This window comes from Populus nigra, chromosome 7 (assembly GCF_951802175.1).
Source record: "Populus nigra chromosome 7, ddPopNigr1.1, whole genome shotgun sequence".
Taxonomy (NCBI): Eukaryota; Viridiplantae; Streptophyta; class Magnoliopsida; order Malpighiales; family Salicaceae; genus Populus; species Populus nigra.
This window is the reverse complement of record NC_084858.1, coordinates 18,844,914-18,861,448: the sequence shown is the minus strand read 5'-3', so window position 1 is coordinate 18,861,448 and position 16,535 is coordinate 18,844,914. Positions and strand designations below refer to the sequence as shown.

Below are 16,535 nucleotides of genomic sequence, written 5' to 3'. Positions count from 1 at the left end.
TTGTTGTATTACTTATTGAGGAAGTTACATGATTCAAAGATGATCTTATGTAGTTAGAATATTTTCAGTGAGTATTTTAATTTGATGAGCGATTTGTTGAAGATTAAATAAAAGCTTATGTACTTGTGGTAAAGAGATCAATTAATCTTCAATATCTTTATATTTCTAAGTCATCAACCATGGAGAAGAAATTTATGTTATATATTAAATAAGAATCCACTAACTTTCATTTTGTGTTCATCATAGACGATTTCACTAATAAAAATGTAAAATCTTCAAATTAGATTTGAACTCCTCACGACTTCTTGATAGGATGATGTGTTTGAGCTTGACCATTCCATCCTTTCTTGCAAAAACAAATCCCCTATTAGGGTACATGACCCTTTAATGCTTAATGAAATCAGCAACTTATATGAGTGAAATAAGATATAATAGAGAGAATAAGAATGAAAAATACTATAAGATGTATGTTACATTGTTGTGTGACTTGTTTTATTATCTTGTTGTTATCTTGTGACATAAGATGTTTATACATTTTGGTTATATAAAATTATTTCATAGAGCATGAAATTGTAGTCATATTGTTTAGGTATAATCATAGAGAATAATTATTTTTATTGCACAGGTAATCTATAAAATGAGTTATTGTGTGTCGGGGGCATACTAGATAAGATAGTTAATGTACTTACCATTGATTGTAGTTTTTTGAAATGATAATTTTATCTAAACTCGATAGATACCCGCTCTATCTTATCTAAATAGATATGATATTTTTTTACCCAGTCGGATTCAAGTAAAATCAAAAGGTAAAAATTCATTTGTGGTTTGGTTAAAGATACTTTTCTATCTTAACTAAAATTAAACTTAAATATGATACAAAATGCATTATTAGCCATAAAGTTTGATGTGTGTGTGTATAAACTTGGACGTTACTTTCCTCGATCAACAAAAATACCTCCTTATTTGAAAACCCTAATAACCCATAAAAATCCATCCTTTTTCTCTTAAAGAAGCCCACGAAAATCCAATCTTTTTGTCAAGAACTCCATTAAAACCTAACCTTAAAAAAGATGAAAACATGAATAACCCAAGTGATGACCAGCACAGGAAAAACCATCCACATCAAGACCTCGGCAATGTTCCAACTCAAAACCTATACAAGCTTCCAACATCCCCATAATTTCTCCTTTATGAAAAGTCTTTACACCAACGTAGTTCTAGGAGTGACTAGAGAATCTTCAAAACTACATAGGCACAAGTTACTTAGCTGGAGTTGTGTTAGGTAGTGCTAAAGATTTTATTGAAGGAATTTGTGTTATGGAGCCTAGAGACATTAAAATTGAGGGTTAATCATGTTTTGAATTTTAATAGTTATCCGGGTAATTAAAAAAATAATAATTTAGATGTTTTGAGATTGATGTTTATATAGATTAAAAGTGGTTTGATTCAATAGAAAAATATTGATAAATTGATCTTAGTATATTAGTTGAGTTATGGATATCTGATGAATACTTAATATCATAAGTATAAATTCAAATATTCAAAGTATGCATAAGCTAACCCAAACATTTATATTATTAAAAAAATATATATCAAAGATTAGTTACAAATCTAATATATAGATACTCATTCCATCCCTAATAATCATCGGTAAGACATGTAGGTGTGTGATAGCCATTAACAAGAAGAGAGGCAAACACATCACATCTACAATTCATGTGATGGAAAAATTATTAGAACTTTTAAATATAAATGACGACGGATGCAAGCCCCCGGCCGAATGATAGGGAAAACAATAGCGGACAGCTACCTCTTGGCATGGGCCTTGGCTGTCTGCTATGACATCCCTGGCCATTTGGGTCTTGGTCGAAGTGAATAGCTCGGTGGTCTGCTAGGACAACCTTGTCCACTAAATTATGGGTTTTATCTTAACGACAAACCCACGTGTTATTCAGGCCTCAACCCAACCATGAACTACTCTGGGATCGAATTCCGATTCTACGCGGATTCCACCGACACACCACAACGCCATTTTTTAGAATAATACCTTTCGACTTTCATGCAGCACAAAACATATGTTTATCACATATAGTTTTATAGTGGTACGTATCTGAAACATAATTTTCCATGAACATACGATATTCCTCTCAACTTCACGACAAAATTTGTCCGAAAGCCAAGTTACTCGTGTAGAGGTTTATTGGGTTATTATTGCACTTCGATTCAAACATGGAGTTTTCTTTCTATGTGCAGTCAGTATAGTTGCCGGAAATGTGTGGGAAGATGGGGTATCTAAATTGAAAGCCAAAGTGGTTTCGTCCTCCGGCAGTAAAAGTACTGGCTTAGATCAAGGCATGAGAACTGTTGCCGCCGGGTCATTGGGATAACCACAGGAAATGTACCTTCTACAGAGAACTTCAAAGTTTTGATTAGAATGGACATCTGCAGGGTTCGATTCCCCAAGTCTTCTCCGCATATTCTTCAATTGTTCTATCACTGCTAAATCTTCCAGACCCAGCAGTGCTAAGGATGCTCATCCGAGTCCACTTCTCTTGATCAACAAATGCTTTATCAGCAGCAGCCTGCAGTTGAATAGTGTAAGCATAGGATTCTTGGAACCTTTTCAAGTTGTAGAACTCCAAAATGCTTGACTTTAGGGAATTTCAATAGAACAAAAGATTACCTGTGCCTCTAGATAGCTCTGGAAGTCGTAACCAAGAAGGTAAAAGTCATTGCCACCCTCCACCTTGTCACATAAGGATTCAAAATAGTCTTGGAAGCCAAAATAGCCATCTCGAACCATCCTACATGCAATAGTATGATAAAATTAAATTATCAAAAATTCTATCACAATCCAAAGAAGTGTCTTGCTCAGCATACAAAACACAACTGGTGTCAGAAACACTGAAAAATTGATGTCCAAAGCATTTACCTGGTTTGCTGGAAATGATTTTGAAAGGCAAGTGATTTGGGGGGCGGTGTTTTCCAAGTTTAATTACATTACATACCTTACAACACGAGCAAATTGAAGAGGCACTTTAAGGGTAGGTCCTTTCTCGCGCAAAGCTGGTACTTCATGCATTTTTGCACCAAATAAAAACTGAGCCAAAAATGACAGCATCAGAAATGTATTCCCCCATTGAGTGCTAGCACATGCATGCCAAACGATTGGTGTCTAGTTACAAAATACAACAAAGGTAACCAGTTGACAGAAACCTATGATTTTGCAAGTGGTGATGCAGACATGCAGAAACCGAGAAGGAAAGCATTGATTGGTTTTGGAGTGCCTTCAAAAAGCTCCCAAACATGCAAAACTCGACTGGCATCATAGCTATTTGAGCCTAGAATGGTCAAATTCCTATTACATTTGAATATATTACCATTCTACTGTCCACAAACTTTCCAGCAGCTGCAGTAAAACAATTGGAACTGGCACTTCTAATCCACTCTTCTTCCTTACATGTTCAATTGAATTATAAAATGATTTATACTGGCCAGTCGACTATATACTTAGAACAAAGTTGTCATGCCAACCTTTATGAAGCTAGGCAGACTTTCCAAAAGCAAATAACTTGCTGATGACACTTGAATCCCAGTCAACAAAGCAAGAACCCAACCACATCAAATTGGTTAAGTAGATATCAGTAACTTAGTCTCATGAACTGTTTGCTGATTCATGTTTCTTAATGTCATAGCAAACAGTAAAGGCCAATGCACAAATTCTATTTAAATGGTTTCCTTGTAAACCTCATTTCAGATAGCACATACCATGTTATCTTTCCCTATTTCTTCAATAATTTCAACTGTAGAACCATCTTCTGTGGCTAGAAGTAAACATCCATTCATCAAAAATTTCATGCTGCCAGTACCTGATGCCTCATGCCCTGCAGTGCTGCATAAAATCAGGCATATTACATAAGAAATCCTACATATTTCAGATAAAGTTAAATCTAATGGACAACCAATTAGAAAAGGAAAGATCACAAGGAAAAGAAAAAGACTTTGAACCAAAGGCCCAACTCAATCTTTTACATTCTATCATGCAATACAACCACTTCTACATTATAAAAGAAAAATTAAAGTAATCTAAAGAATGGATCAGAAGTGAAAAAAACATAGTTGACTATTATCATCTAGAAAGTCAGTTAGTGCGCTTACACAATTAGAGGAAAGTAATCCATATGTCAAGTGAAATATAATTTAAAAATATGATTGGTTACAAAAAATAATTGCAATCTTACAAGCCCTTTTGTTTTGACTTTATTCATCCCTTTTTAGGATACTTGGGATGAACAATTTATCAGAATCAGAAAGGTAGCAATCCAAACTGACCTTTTAAGCTAGAATTTATTGGGTTAAAAACTTCAAATGGTTCTTGCAACATTTACAAATTCTCCATTGATTTGGCGCGGGGAATATTCATTTATCATCAACTCAGTCATGAATTAAATAAGTTAAAAAGAAGATAATTACAGTTGAGTCTAAGGTTGCAATCCAATTGGTGCACCATATTATTTACAGACCTTAAGTGCTGCGAAAGGTCAGCCCCTGGTATTACTAACTCAGCAACAGAGACATTGTAATCAGGTATAAAAACCTGTGGGAGATTATAAACAAGAAACTGAATCAAAACAATAGATAAACAAAACCATGAAATAAAAGGAGCAGATATAATTCGTCAGTTAGTTCCAAATGATACTGTAATCAAACAAGCAGAAGACCAAGTAAAATAATCTCGGACAGATAAGATGTTTTATATTTTTGATTCTATACCAAAAACAATATGCCTTCTCAATACAGCATGTAGGGAAGGGAGGAGGAGAAAAATTGCAGCGTAAGGGTATATAAGTCAGGCTTGAGGCATGGTGATCCACACATACTATTGAAAAGTATAGTGAAAAAAAACAGTAGAAAGTTACTAGCATACTAAATCAAGCATTTATAAATAAGAAAATAAACTAATGTGAAAATAAACTAATTTCTCTGGCAACAATTGAGAACATAAGCAAGTTAGAAATAGAAGAGTTTAACAAATTTCCACTCAAGGAAACTAGTAATTTAAACGGAGTAAACTGATGTCTCATCAGAAGTGGTATAAGAAAACAGCTGAATGCTATTAGGAGAAAATTATGTCCTAATGTTAGAAGCATTAAACTACTTGGGGGGGAAGTGTAGGAACTTGAGATTTCTTAAAGAATATTCCCTCAAATTTTTCCCATTTCCTCTCCTTCCACTAACTCCCCATCTAATAATGAAAATACTCTCCAGGCAACTAGAATCCAACCACTTCTAAGGCCCTCCTTCAACTAGCAAGTAAATCCATCAACCAAGTCATCAATAAACAATTCCAAGGTTGATATCTATTAGCAACTGAATAATGCAAACAAAAACAATCACTGCTTTGGACCAAAAACAATTCGTTCTCTTTCCAGTTTAAATGATGCTATAAACACAAAAATCAAACCACCGCTGAAGTGCATATCAAGACTATTTCCATAGTCACTACCACTTGCTGCTTGAACAGGAAAAAAAATTGCTTGATTGGAACCTGACACTTAGGACTACTATCCTACCTACCTCACCTTATAGAATCACTAAACTAATAATAGACCTCATAGACGGTAATATCAATATCCGTGCATTTCCATGCATCTTGAAGAATTTTCAATGAGAATGATTAGCAAGACAGAAATAATGTCGACCACTATCAATATCATGGTACAATGACTTGTTATGAGGCTTGGATGAAATGCCCTGATGAAAGCTTCTTGTGAGGGAACTGGTATTTTAGCACTCAAAGGAATTTGGTTCATGATTATTTTTGGCCTAGCACAAACCTTTCAGCTGATAAAAAACTGGTTCAAAGCCTCACTTCTACCAAATAATATAGAAGATGCTCATCTGTTCACCTACTTAACACGGACATGCTTTTCACTTACCAACTTCAAAAGATCACCAACATCAGGATCATTGTTAATTTTTTCTGCTACAGCATTACAGAGTTTGATGATCTTCTTGGCAAGTTCATAACCAGGAGCAGCTTTCCCTCCAATTATGCAGACACGGGGGACAACCTTTGTCCTGTCACTCTTCTCCATATTCTGCAACAAAATTAGAATAACATAAGCAACCTATATCCAAATATCATAAAATCATGGTAAAACCAATCCTCAACATCTGGAGGAGTACTATTCATGTAAAATAAGAATGCGCTCTCTGTCATGAATCATGTAAACCGGGAAAACTGGTTCTAACGTGACTTGTAATAACCAGGCCATAACTAACAGAAAACAAAGTCCAAATTGTTGACACACTAAAATATTGTCCAGTTGCTCTTATGCCATGTATGGACCATACCCAGAAAGAGTTAACTGCTGAAGCTCATGAGTTTTAGTTATAGCTTATAGCAGCAAGGCGATGGGAGAGGCAGACATTGGGGCCTCATTTTTAGAGACTGCAAGTGTTCTAATAGATTTAACTGAAGATAATGGCTTCTTTTGCCCAAGTAGATTCCATTCACCTTTATACAGTCATATCGGTGGATGACGCCAAGTATATTGAGTAACTGTCTTTTATACTCGTGTATTCGCTTTATCTGCACATCAAACATTGCATTTACACTGACCTGCAATGAAAATGTATGCTGTTAATGTAAGATCACATGCAAGCTTCTATAAGAAATTAATCTTTACATGTAATAAAAGGCACAGTTAGGAGGTAAATTTTTGAAGAGACTAAAATCCTTTTTTAATTTTTTATTGTGAATCTGTGATTGGTTTTTTTTATCCTAAAATAGCTAAAACTGTTTTTTTATCATGCATGTTTTGTTTTTGTTTTTCTATTTTCTATTTGCCAATGATAAAAATCCTAATCCTATATTAATTCAGATTTATTTTTTTCAGGGTATAAAAAGATTCCTTTCCCAAAACTCAAGAGTTATAATTAGATAAGAATTCTATTCACTATACAAAAACAATATAATTATATTTTTAAATAAACAATACTTTGAATATAATTTAAAAAATCAGTATTTGTCTTGTTATCAAGGTACTTAATATTTTTCTTTATTGTTTTCTCAATCTTGTTTATTATAATTTCATCTTGGTATATTTGCCTTCTTTTAATGGTTGCTTGTTATAATTTGATTATACTATATTTAATTTTAATTCTTACATATTAAAGAGCATATAATGGTTGCATACTTTCATAATGAATTATGTCTTCGAAATATTATTATACATTATCATTGAAAATAAGATGCATGTGGTAGAAATATTTGTTAAGGAGGAGAAATTTTTTCATTGGCAAGAAAAAAACAATTATGGGAGATGATGTATTTTTATTTAGACCTATATGAAAAGATAAAAAAAAAAAAAAAAACGTAAGGATTAAAGGAGAAAGCTCAAGAAATTAAGCCGGCAGTTGCCCCTCCTTTTTATAACCTATTCGCAGCTGTACACTAGAGAACTTAATCATTACTCTTACAAGGCTATACAATTCATACCTTCACAATAGTTCCATTATCAACATTGGCAAAGGTAAAACTTTTGTGATTGGGGGGCAATGAATATAGGTGAATATGTATGAATATAAATCAAAATTAACATAATTTTTTAGGTATTTCTAATAAACAAATAAATCACTATATATACTAATTTAAAACTTCTTAATTATTTATTGTGAGGATGCTTTGTTCATATTTGTTTCATAAAAGAAATGGTACTAATTAGCTTTACAATAAAAAGCATAGCTAAGAAATCAATTTATTTTAATAAAACAGATTAAATCATGTATTGGAGAAAGAAGCAGACTTAAGAGATGAGAATTGCACTCTAAAATTTCTAATTTTATAAATATAATCAATAAAGAGGGAGAGAGAAGAATTTAAGGGTAAGTTTGAAAAGAAAATTAAAAAAAAAAAGAGTAACATGAAAAATAAATAAAGAATCCGATCCACATAACAAAACTCGAAGTATATATCTTGATTTCCTTTTTTCGTTAGAAAGTTACCTAGATTGCTTTGAATGTGTTTGCAAGATTGAAACAAATTATAAACAAAATAAAAGAATTAAAAGTATTCAAGTATAATAAAAAAAAATTAAAATCTGATTTTTTTTATTTAACTTAAATCAATTCAAATAATTTGTATTTGTATTCTAAGAAATTATAGTTATAGAGTCCAAAATCTCTAACATTGACTTCGACCCTAACTTTTAGGAAATCTTTTGGCTTTAATTCAACATGCAGGCTCTTGTATAAATTGATACCACATTTTCACATCCTATATTAACTCTTCATTTTTTTTTAGATAATAATAATAGAAGCTAAATTAATTACTTGCATTAATCTTTTCTTAATTAGTTACTAGCATAATATTTGTATTAAAACAAATACTATTATGTTAAATTGTTCCATCTTTTTATTAGTTGGCAATTCTTAACAAGCAAAATTATTGAAATGAAGCAAGTTTGTGTTTATGCTTGTATGCAAAAATGGAAACGAAAACAGAGATAAAAATGTTCACTCTTTCCTTAAAAGATAAAAGAAAAGAAAAGGAGTAAGAGTACTTATAATGATAATTAACAGAATAAATTAGCTTTTCATTTGAAATTAACATTAACCTTTTATTTATTCCTAAAATATATACTATATTTATATACAGATAAATGACTTTTTATATAGTTATATGTTTTAAGTTTTTTTTTTCTTATATCTAAGTGATTTATTTACATTCCTCCAAAACAAAGGTAGTTATAAATATTTACTTATATTATTGTGCAAGCAAAATTATATCACTTATATCCCTAAGATTTAATTAAAAAAATATATATAAAAAAAAATTGTTATTTTTTTATGCAAAAGTATATCACTTATGACAAGATGATTAATGTCATGCGTATATTACTTTTGCTGATATGGTATCATTGATTCTTCTTCAACTTTTGTTATTGCAAATTAGCAATGTTGTAATAGAAAAATGTGCAATATAAAGTGACGTAGGATGACACATCTAAAATGAAATTGTTACTTGAACATGAATGCTTAATGAAACTAAAATTTCAATATTAAGAAATCATTTTTTATCTTAACATAAGAAAAGGAGTTTGAAAATATGAGATTAAACCAAATGCATGCAAAATGTTTTAAAATTTTAGACTTTAGAAATCTCATGAATTGATAGGGTTCATCTACATTCCATTAATATTTTTTTGAAAACTGATTTTGCATTTTGTTTATTGGTTCATGTGAGTTACAATATTCAAGTTATTTAATTTATGTTTCGAGATTTCATTATATCAATATATTTTATCGAAGACACAATGAAATATTGAATCATACTCCTTTTCACAAACAACGACATAGAGTTACTTGATTTATGATAGAACTTAGGTTATTAATTGTTTAAATTAATAGCAAAGTTAAATTTATAAAAGATCATTTAATACATAATTTGAACAAATATATTGAATATAGTATTTTGTTTATTTAATTGAAAAGGAAGGTTAAAATTTCATATTATTATCACTTACTCATAAAACAAAATACCTCCATTAAAGAATTGATAAGAAATCTGAAGACATTTTTTTTATATAATTATACTAAGGATGTTATTGAATAAAAGATAATTTCATTAATTTTTTAGTTTATTGCATTATTTTCATACATAACATCGATATTAGTTATTTGATACCAAGATACTCCTTTTAGAAAGACATTCTAAAAATAACAAACAAAAAATAAAATCATCTAATCACACAGCAACGCCCATGCAAAAAAAGTAGTCTTCTAAAAAGAGGCAAGGAAACACAAAACCTAAAAGATTCCTGTAAAGGTTTCGTTTCAAACCTTGATCCCACTCATTGCTTCAATGTACTCTGCAAGTCTCATTTTGTTAACTTTCCTAACCTACAAGAATAAGAATATCAGAAATAAATCCATATGTAAAAGATTATTTCATAGTAATTGCATGCATAAAGTTACCATCCTCCATTCTTCATGTAGATCTGCATTGGCTGCTTGGTCTTGCAAGCCAGCTAATAAGTCCATATCACGGATCCAAGCTTCTGTTCCAAGCCACTTTGATATAAGAGCACTTAAACTTGGATTGCTCACAACAATCCAGCGACGCTGAGATATAAACATTAATACCTTGTGAGATATAAACATTAATACCTTGAAATCCTTTCCAGTATAAAGGTAAGTAGGATGGCAGCACCCAAGCAAAGAAAAAGGTTGAAGTAAATAAGTGAATCAAAGGTGATAATTAAGTTAACCTGTGTTACTCCATTTGTCTTGTAATCAAATTTATGAGGCCACAGCTCATAGAAATCCTGCAAAGAAGTTTCTGAGAGTCAGAGGCCTTGATGAATATCTAAAATGTTTAGATTTCGAACAAGTGAAGTTTACCTTGAATACTCTTGTTTTTAGTAATTCTGAATGCACTCTAGAAACACCATTCACAGTATGAGAGCAAACAATTGCTAGGTTTGCCATTCGAATACTCTGTCAAACAATACGAATGATTCTCAGCTGTGACAACAACTTTACAATTCACCACCAGGCTATGCATACAGAAGGGAAGTGAAAACTACCAAAAAAAGAACATAAGATTTCACTACCAAACCACCCAAAATGGTAAAATAGTCCCCAAGGCATCAATCTTCCCTTTCAGTATCTCATTTTGCACAAAAATACATGTGTGCAGAGATAAAAAAAAAAAGAAAAAAAGAAAAAAAGAATATGAGATAATGAGAGAGAGAAAGAAAGGAAATACACGGCTCTTTATTTCAAGCAGAAATCATGTTCTATTTCCTAGTAACACACACTCTTTAACAGCACATTTTTCTTCACAACATGACTAGAATAAGAAAATGTTTTACATGTAACCATAAAAGAAAACATAAGCAAAGGTAGCTAATGCAGAAATATGAGCCAAAATAAAACATGAAGAGTATGTCAGTGACTCAGTGATGTTAAAAAAGAATTAAAATTTGGCCAATATAGAAGAGATTAAAACTTTGGGTGGTTTTCCAAAGTACCTTAGTAGCACCATCTTCAACGATTGACATCCTAGAAAGTCGATCATAATCCAAACCAATTCTCTTCTTCAGCTCTTCAATGTAATCAAAATTTATATCGTATATAATCTGAAAAATAAGAAATTACTAAAATATTCAAAAAAAGGTGGAGAATATTTTAATAATCTATAATTGCAATCTTTAGCAGATTGATTTTGTAGTATAGAAATGGTTACAGAAACAATCATGATTAATCCATGAGGTTGCTAAGGGATTCTGGCATGAGATGCTGGAAATAAGAAATTCAAGTTGAGAATATACAATGTAATGGCTAGCCAAACTTGTTTTCTGGATGTTCTGAAAATGATTATAGAATCCAATTCATGTGAGAGGGGGAAAAAACAATTAAACAATCATCTAGGAAAACCCACTTGTAAATGGCGTGGTAGAAGACTTTCCAGCAGATCAACAGGGACCTTTTCCAGTGCTTCAGGTAATACAGTATGAGATGTGAAAGAAAAAATCTTGCACACAATGTGCCATGCTCTATTCCAATCCAAGTGCTCTTCATCAACAAGCACTCTCATAACCTCAGCTATTGCAAGAGAAGGGTGAGTATCATTCAGCTGTAGAGCAACCTATATAAGTGGCAAGGCAAAGTCAGACCAATGGAGACAAGTTTTAGTGCAAGTTCTATGGAAGAAAGCAAACGCAAAACTTTCCATCTTCGAACCACGGAGCAGCCCATGTGTCAATTTACATGTAATTAACCATTCATAATGAATCAAGAAGTTGAAAATGGTTTAATCATCTTAATTTAGAACAAACTCCATAAATGAAACGAGTAAAATCTCCGAAATCTAAGGCTTCAATGCAAAATAAAAGCCACTTGTATCTGTTATCAGGTCAAGTTTGTCTTAAAATAAATGTTTGTGGACATTTAAACTACATATGTGTTAGTGTGAAGGTGCAGGCGCGCACGGGTGTATGGTGTGCTCTAGAAAAGGACACCACAAGAAAATCGATAATTACCAAAAAAAAATTGTTTCTTTGTAGTTCAGCGTAAAACAGTGCCTAAGAACGGTCTAAGCAAGCTAAAAAATTTGGTTGTCAAAAAAGTAATTTTTTGCATATATCAAAAACTAATGAGATGCAAAACCTTCTCATGAAAGTCATCAAAGTTACTGTGAGAATCCTTGAACCTCCGAATGATGTCTTGCAATGATGCTGAGACAAAGAAATATTGTTGTTTTAACCGTAGTTCCTTCCCCTGCAAGAGAGTAGCTCAACCAATGAAAACCCATTGCAAGACATAAAAAAAACATCTTTCATCAAAGATAATAAGATGCCTCAAAACTGGAAAAAAGAAAAAGAAATAATAATTCAAAAAGGATGCGAGCCTGCGCATAAGAAAAAAAAGAGCAATTGAAAAAACAACATGTAAACCACCAATGGTTAAGTGCATGTATCTGATTAAAGATATTTGTGCTATCCCCTTTTCATCAATGTGAAATTGGCCTCCAAAGAAATCAAATTGCTTTAAAATACAGGCACTACAAACAGAGGATAAAGAAACAACATAATAGAAGAGTGAAATTCAATATACACATGCTATTATGAGCCAATAAAAAAGGAAAAGCAATACCTGATATGAACGGTCATCAGGGTATAGAACACTACTTATAGTTTCAGCCCTCTGTCTATTGACAACAGCATTAATATAGTCTCCGGTATTATAAGACTCCTGCAAATGACATGGGTTTCAGATAAAGGCTTAAGAATCTTTCAGGTTTTATTAAAAAAAAAAAAAAGTGACTCGGCAAGAGAGAATTAAAAAATGAAAAAAACTAAACAAAAACATGGTAACCATTTCCTTTTCTGCAGAAGTAAAATGTTTACACATGCTATTTTATACTCAGCAAATGAGGGAGCAAGATTTTATTATTTTTTTGTTGGAAAAAAGTTTACCTGAACTAAAGTGTTATTTTAAAAATCAAGTTAATATTCTTTTTCTGTCAATTGATCTACACTGGAATATATCACATGCTTTAACTGTAAAATCAAATGACCTGTAGGAAGGATAGATATTCAACATTTCAACTTAATCAAGATTACCATATCAATTTGATCACTTGGTTTAGCAGCCCAGAGGCGGAGAGTAATAGTATTCCTTGTTCCATGACCAGGTATTGGATTGTCATAAGCTACAGCTTCAACCTGCCAAAATGGAACCAAAATATTACGCTACAAGTTAAATTCAGGAAAGTCAGCATAAATGTGCTATCATTTAAAAAAATGCAACTCATCCAATTTCAAATAGATATATGAAGCATCCAAACCTAATAAAAGTCAAGTAACAGAAAAAGATGAAGATGAAGATGAAGCATGCAGTCTTGAGTACATGAAGATATTACAATACCGTTTCTCCAGGGAGCCAAACTTTACGTTTTCCTCCATTGAAATTTTCATCTTCCACAGTCCCATAGAACTAATCCATCCAAAAAGAACACAAGTAGATAGTTGATAGATAAGTTCAAGGTAGAAGGATGGTACAGTGGCAGTGCAACATAAACAATAACGAATGAAGCAACTTGATTGAGACAGAAATAGGAAAGTACTTGCAAACCTTCACAGGATAAGTTACATGAACTCGTTCTATCTCCCAAGGATTTCCAAAATTCAACCAATAATCAGGCTGCTCATGTTGATAGCCATCCAGTATGACCTGGCGAAACAGCCCATATTGATAGCGCAGTCCATAACTGCAAAAAGGATATGTGTTCCAGAAAATCAATTAACTCTTCCTGTATATGAAACAAAAAATAGTCAAAGAATAGTTATTTAATGGTGTTAAAGCTTTTGCTAGTGTTAAAGGTTTTGCTAGTGTTAGTTAGGTTAGCCGATAAAGTCACCTAGCAACATACCAAGTGTCAGTGGATGAATCCCACTCACACAATCTCAATAGATTTGAGATAAGCAAGGCCAATATCATGGCAATACAGCTGCGTTCAACTTTGGAAATGTTTTAAAGCTTCAGAGAGTTGATGATCACTGTAAGCAAGTAAAAAAGGTTCTTACAAAGAGAATCACAGAGTAGAGAAATACCCCCATGCAGGATAGTCCATTGTTGCTAGAGAATCCATTTGACATGCTGAAAGACGAGCAAGACCACCATTACCAAGAGCAGCATCTCCTTCCTTGAAACATCAGCGCAGAACCAGAAAAAAAAAACCCATTTATGATTAGAAAAGCATCACTATGTGAATTTAAAAAGTTAAAGAACACCCTTCACTGTTTCAAGGCATGAATTAATTTTATTGGATATTTAAAACATCCCTTAATAATGAGTATCTAAAATATTGTGATTGCTGTATTGACTGAATTCAAATCCACAGTCCAACACAGAAATCCAAAAATCTAACTTGTATCAGTTTCTACAAGGAAAAGTAAATTACTAGCTAAATCAATGTGCTCCCACCAAAGTGTAGAAAAGTAAATACCAAACCAACCTGCTCTGCCAAAACTTCAAACTCAAAACCAAGCTCTTTTAAAGCATCCGCATACTGGTCCCGGATGCCGAGGTTGATGACACTATTTGACAAGGAACGTCCTAATATTCCAATATACACTGGGTGAATCGTAATTCAAATTCAACAGCATGCGTTTCAGAAGCAAAAAAATGTAACTAAAAATTAAAACACTAACACGGGAAAAGCACAGATGAATAATAAAGCAGGGAAGCCAGTGAAATCCTATCACAATATTGAAAAACTGAAGCAAAATCAAACTTCACAGAAAGCTCCAGATTCACATACAAGATGATCAACTTGCCCACGTTCCTCCAGCACGATAATATTACAAAACAACAGAAGCTAAGAACACCAGAAAGAGCTCCAACATGATATATTACAATACAACAGAAGCTAAGAACACCAAAAAGAAATCACATATAGCAACAAAACACATCAATACCCATAAGAAACTCCAGCGACAAGAAGTATATGCGCTTAGGATCTTTCTTCTTGAAATGTAGTTGTGTATCATGCCATCTTTCAATCAACCGATCCCTTACACTATGCGCTAAAGCCTACACATTTCACCATTCCAAAAGTCAAATTCAATAATCACTCCAAAAAGAAATTACGAATTACTATTAAAAAACAAAACCAATCAGTGATCCCAGAGTTCACTCTCTCCGTGTCTCGCCTGCAAGTGGGACCCACCAAAATAACCAACCATGGACCCACTTGCGTGGCAGAGAGCCTGAGTTCCCGCCAAAATTCAAAAGAGCCGTTATTTACCAACCGTAAAAATAAAAAGACACCGTTAAAAAAAACAGAATTAAAAAGACTAATAATGATAGGCATAATAATCAATTAATTAATTACCTGATAAGCTTCAAAATCATCAAAACTAAACCTTGACCTGGCAACAGTATATTCAACATGATCCAAGATGTCTTTTTGTAAACTACTGGGGTCGGATTTCAAAAACCGATCCATTAACCCAAACATCCTCTCCACTCCCACTCTCGTCTCTCCTCCTCCTAATCCACCACTTCTCCTAACCACTACTCCTTTCCCTGTACTACTACTAGACCCCACCTTGACCTCTCCACCTCCACCATCAATCGCATCAAACAACGCTTTCTTAATCTTCTCCAAACTTTGATCATCCTCAATTCTGTTACCATGTGAATCAGAGACATAAAAAGTCTTGATAAAGCACTCTCCTCCTCCTCCGCCGCCTTCATCGAATTCGACGGTGGCTTTTTCGATACGGAGGCCGAGGATTTTGAAGACGCGTGTGATTACTTGGAGGAGACCGATTCGATTGCGAGCGCGGATTACAATTGCGGTAGTGTGAGGATCGGAGGGGTCGTTGTTGTTGATTTCGATGGTGGTGGTGGTGGTGGTGGTGGAGAGCGACTGATTGGTGGCAGCGAGTGTACGGGAAGTAATATGGGAGGTAACATGGAGGAGTGCCGTGGAAAAGGAGAGTTTGTTAGTGGAAACAAAAAAAGCAGAGGAAGGAGAGGCGGAGGAGGCGGCGGCGGCGGCGGTTGTTGATGGAAACGTGAGTTTTGATTGATACAGAGGGACTGAAATTGCAGGCATTTTAATTCTTTCTTTTTTTTTGCACAAGTTTGCAGTTTTTGTTTGGGACAGTGAGTGAGTATATTATAGGGTACTGGGTAAGTGAGTTGTGGAGGATGATGATGTTCAGAGACTAGAGTTGGATATTTTTAAAATAAAGGGCAGTTAAGTCATAAAGATACACACGTGCAACTTATAAGGGATTGATTTGATTTTCGTGGTTTGAATCTCGAGAGTCATGACAAAAGAGAGAGGTAGAGCTTTTGCAACTTTTCTAGATCCAAGAAAGAAAAGTGAGAAAGTAAAGGTGTCTTTGGAGTCCGGTTAAACTGTTGTTTAAAAGTTTTTTTTAATATTTTTAAATTATCTTTTTCCATGTTAAAAATAAATTTTAAAATATAAAAAATATTATTTTAATATA

At 33.2% G+C, this 16,535-nt stretch overlaps 1 protein-coding gene across 3 annotated transcripts; it reads right to left on the bottom strand.

Moving 5' to 3' along the window:
- Positions 1-1,548: 1,548 nt before the first annotated feature.
- On the bottom strand, positions 1,549-16,281 carry LOC133699535 (uncharacterized). Of its 3 annotated transcripts, XM_062122818.1 has the most exons (22): positions 15,407-16,277; positions 14,991-15,105; positions 14,528-14,628; positions 14,124-14,215; positions 13,645-13,780; positions 13,438-13,506; positions 13,134-13,235; positions 12,664-12,762; positions 12,178-12,288; positions 11,450-11,656; positions 11,040-11,147; positions 10,408-10,503; positions 10,275-10,331; positions 9,982-10,128; positions 9,847-9,906; positions 6,521-6,625; positions 5,940-6,101; positions 4,524-4,597; positions 3,769-3,892; positions 3,009-3,100; positions 2,684-2,804; positions 1,549-2,582 (listed from the first exon to the last, which is right to left on the bottom strand). In XM_062122818.1, exons 1-22 carry the CDS (start codon positions 16,133-16,135, stop codon positions 2,430-2,432), a joined length of 3,060 nt encoding a protein of 1,019 aa, XP_061978802.1. In that variant the 5' UTR covers positions 16,136-16,277; the 3' UTR covers positions 1,549-2,429. The 3 variants fall into 3 exon arrangements, with proteins under 3 accessions (XP_061978802.1, XP_061978803.1, XP_061978804.1); XM_062122819.1 differs by lacking the exons at positions 1,549-2,582; positions 2,684-2,804; positions 3,009-3,100 and having other exon boundaries at positions 3,786-3,892; positions 4,474-4,597; positions 15,407-16,281; XM_062122820.1 differs by lacking the exons at positions 1,549-2,582; positions 2,684-2,804; positions 3,009-3,100; positions 4,524-4,597 and having other exon boundaries at positions 3,786-3,892; positions 15,407-16,281.
- Between the last annotated feature and the right edge of the window lie 254 nt (positions 16,282-16,535).

What these genes read in the sequence shown, in the direction of transcription:
- LOC133699535 (XM_062122818.1), bottom strand. Translation starts at nt 16,135, where the DNA reads ATGCCTGCAATTTCAGTCCCTCTGTATCAATCAAAACTCACGTTTCCA. An exon ending in CAAGTGATCAAATTGATATG is followed by an intron (nt 12,763 to 13,133) that starts GTAATCTTGATT and finishes TGTCATTTGCAG; the next exon opens with GAGTCTTATAATACCGGAGA. An exon ending in AAATAGGGAAAGATAACATG is followed by an intron (nt 3,101 to 3,768) that starts GTATGTGCTATC and finishes TTTTTGGCTCAG; the next exon opens with TTTTTATTTGGTGCAAAAAT.